General features: G+C 37.7%; 1 protein-coding gene across 1 annotated transcript; it reads right to left on the bottom strand.

Annotated features, from left to right (window-relative positions):
• Positions 1 to 18: 18 nt before the first annotated feature.
• On the bottom strand, positions 19 to 1,236 carry LOC117319023 (methylmalonyl-CoA epimerase, mitochondrial-like). Its single transcript, XM_033873933.1, has 3 exons — positions 1,140 to 1,236; positions 579 to 665; positions 19 to 266 (listed from the first exon to the last, which is right to left on the bottom strand). Exons 1-3 carry the CDS (start codon positions 1,212 to 1,214, stop codon positions 114 to 116), a joined length of 315 nt encoding a protein of 104 aa, XP_033729824.1. The 5' UTR covers positions 1,215 to 1,236; the 3' UTR covers positions 19 to 113.
• Positions 1,237 to 2,202: the final 966 nt, after the last annotated feature.

Genomic DNA, 2,202 nt, shown 5'->3' with positions numbered 1-2,202 from the left:
CCTGAAATTTGTCCGTTAAAGTGATCACAAACTTTGTCGTTACGACTATAGGGCAACAGAGAGGAAACCTATAGTCCCCACCAGTTTATACACACTTATTTAACAAGGGAGATTCATGCCTCCTCCAGTTCCACTAGAACACCATTACAATCCTTAGGATGTAGAAACACTACAAGTTGACCATGCGCCCCTATCTTGGCTTCTGAACTCAACAGTCTAATTCCTTTGGCTTTCACATCCTTCATCGCCTTGGTTATGTTGTCCACCTTTAAACATACAAAAAAAACACACAAGTGAAAAGAACCTCTAGATCTAAATTAATAAAAGATATGACATGGGCCAGACAATGGGATCAACTGCATCGTATAGCTGTTTTGTGGGTTTTTTGGGTTTTTTTTTTTAATACACATTTGCATGTAATGTCCCTGAAAATTGATATATCAAAGTCTTAGCATTTTGATATAATTTTGCTGAAAGTAAAAGTTCTTGTTTGTGAATATATTGTGTATGGTGGCTATATTAGAATGTTGACCTTGTGATTTTGATGACCTATAGTTTATATATGGTATATGTTTTACCTCAATACAGATGTGGTGCATTCCTCCATTTTTGTTTTTATCCAAGAAGTTCTGTATGGGGCTGTTGTCTCCCATAGGATTCAGTAACTAGGTACAAAATATAAAGATATTGTCATTGGTATATAAAACAGTTCATGGAAATATAGTTCTAGCTTGGAAGTGCTCTCTGAAAGTAAGGGGATGGTAGTGTTGGGTCACACTATGACAAGAAATCAAAAAAGAAGAAAATTGGACCAAACTTAAATTTTAACAAATCAGAGATTACAATAGCCATCTAAGAAGTGAAACGTCGTCTGTGACTCTTTAAAGCTTTATCAGACTTTGGAAAGAAGATAGTTTGACTCGATCACAAAGAAAATTCAGAAAAGCTTGATTCGATCACAAAAACAGAACAACATTAAATTCAACAAATTTGAAAACAGAAGCAAAAAATAAATCCACAAAAAGTACTTGAATGATAATGAACTTGTTTACTGATCCTGCAGCAATATTAGATATAACTGCTGCTAGTATAATGTAATGATTTTAAATTTTTGGTATCACTGTATATAATGTACAAACCTCTAATTTTGTATCTCCAAGTTCAATAAATACTGTATACACACCGTGGTCAGGCTGGGGCTGTAAGAACCACATAAAAACATAAACAATAAACAAATTACAAGAGAGAAATCTTGGCACCGGGGTGGGGTGGGGGGGGGGGGGGGGGGGGGTGCACCATTGAATGATCTTTATCAATCAGTTCTATGTCTATGTCTACTTTTCCCTTTTGTCTTTTTTATAGGGTTAATAATCTGAAAACAAGAACAAGTGGAACCTACATGTGAAGTATGAGAAACATCCCTTCAGTTCTTTTAAAGAATAAAGTGATAAGTAACTTAAATTCCCGAAATCTAAGATGGCCGTCTTTTAGGGACCAAGGGCAACCTGCTCAGTACTCTTGTTTGAGAAATAGCCCTCCACTTTTTTTTCAAGAAATAGTATTATCAGACTTCAAGTCTCAAAATCCAAGATGGCTGCCTGTTAGCCATTTTGTTTTCCTGATCAATAATCTAATTTAAATTTGCACAACTAAGGACTAAGGGGAGCTTACTCATCATATTTGAGAAATATCCCTTTTGTACTTTTCAAGAAATAGAGATACAGTGCAGGTCTTAGGAATGAACACAAAGTCACCATCTGCCGGCGTTTGATTTTCTATTCAAGGGGTAAATCACCGCGACCGATCACCCTCAATTCCTATCAGGGATCATGAAAACGGCGTCATCGCGATCCCCGGTGGTAATGTGTTCATCAAAATCCGCGGTGATAGTTTCTCCGCGAAACATCAAAGCAATTTGTCCGCCGCGAATCCTGATGATGCAGCCCCGGAGGGCCACGATTACATTCAGCCTTCGGTTTTACCTGTGGTGGTGTGGCTCTCAGTTGACCATTATCGACCCTTATCGTTGTACGTGTACCGAATTTTTTACCGCTAGCAGTCGAGACGATTGGTAGATTTGTGACTTACATGCAAGTGTCCTATCCCTAATGTAAGACTCGAATTCGAAGTGATAACACGTTACGGTTCTCCGTGACGATCATGGGTATAACTAAATAATAAAAAAAACCATCTGGATACCGT

The sequence above is a fragment of the Pecten maximus genome, unplaced genomic scaffold, assembly GCF_902652985.1.
Source record: "Pecten maximus unplaced genomic scaffold, xPecMax1.1, whole genome shotgun sequence".
Lineage (NCBI taxonomy): Eukaryota > Metazoa > Mollusca > Bivalvia > Pectinida > Pectinidae > Pecten > Pecten maximus.
Note: the sequence above shows the minus strand (reverse complement) of the source record. Positions and strands in the feature narration are given on the sequence as shown.

Bases quoted from the DNA above. Each gene is read 5' to 3' on its own strand.
- LOC117319023 (XM_033873933.1), bottom strand. From the start codon at position 1,214: ATGTGGTTCTTACAGCCCCAGCCTGACCACGGTGTGTATACAGTATTT. The intron at 666-1,139 runs GTTTGTACATTA...TTTTGTACCTAG, and splicing joins TTGGAGATACAAAATTAGAG to TTACTGAATCCTATGGGAGA. The intron at 267-578 runs GTAAAACATATA...GTATGTTTAAAG, and splicing joins TGCACCACATCTGTATTGAG to GTGGACAACATAACCAAGGC.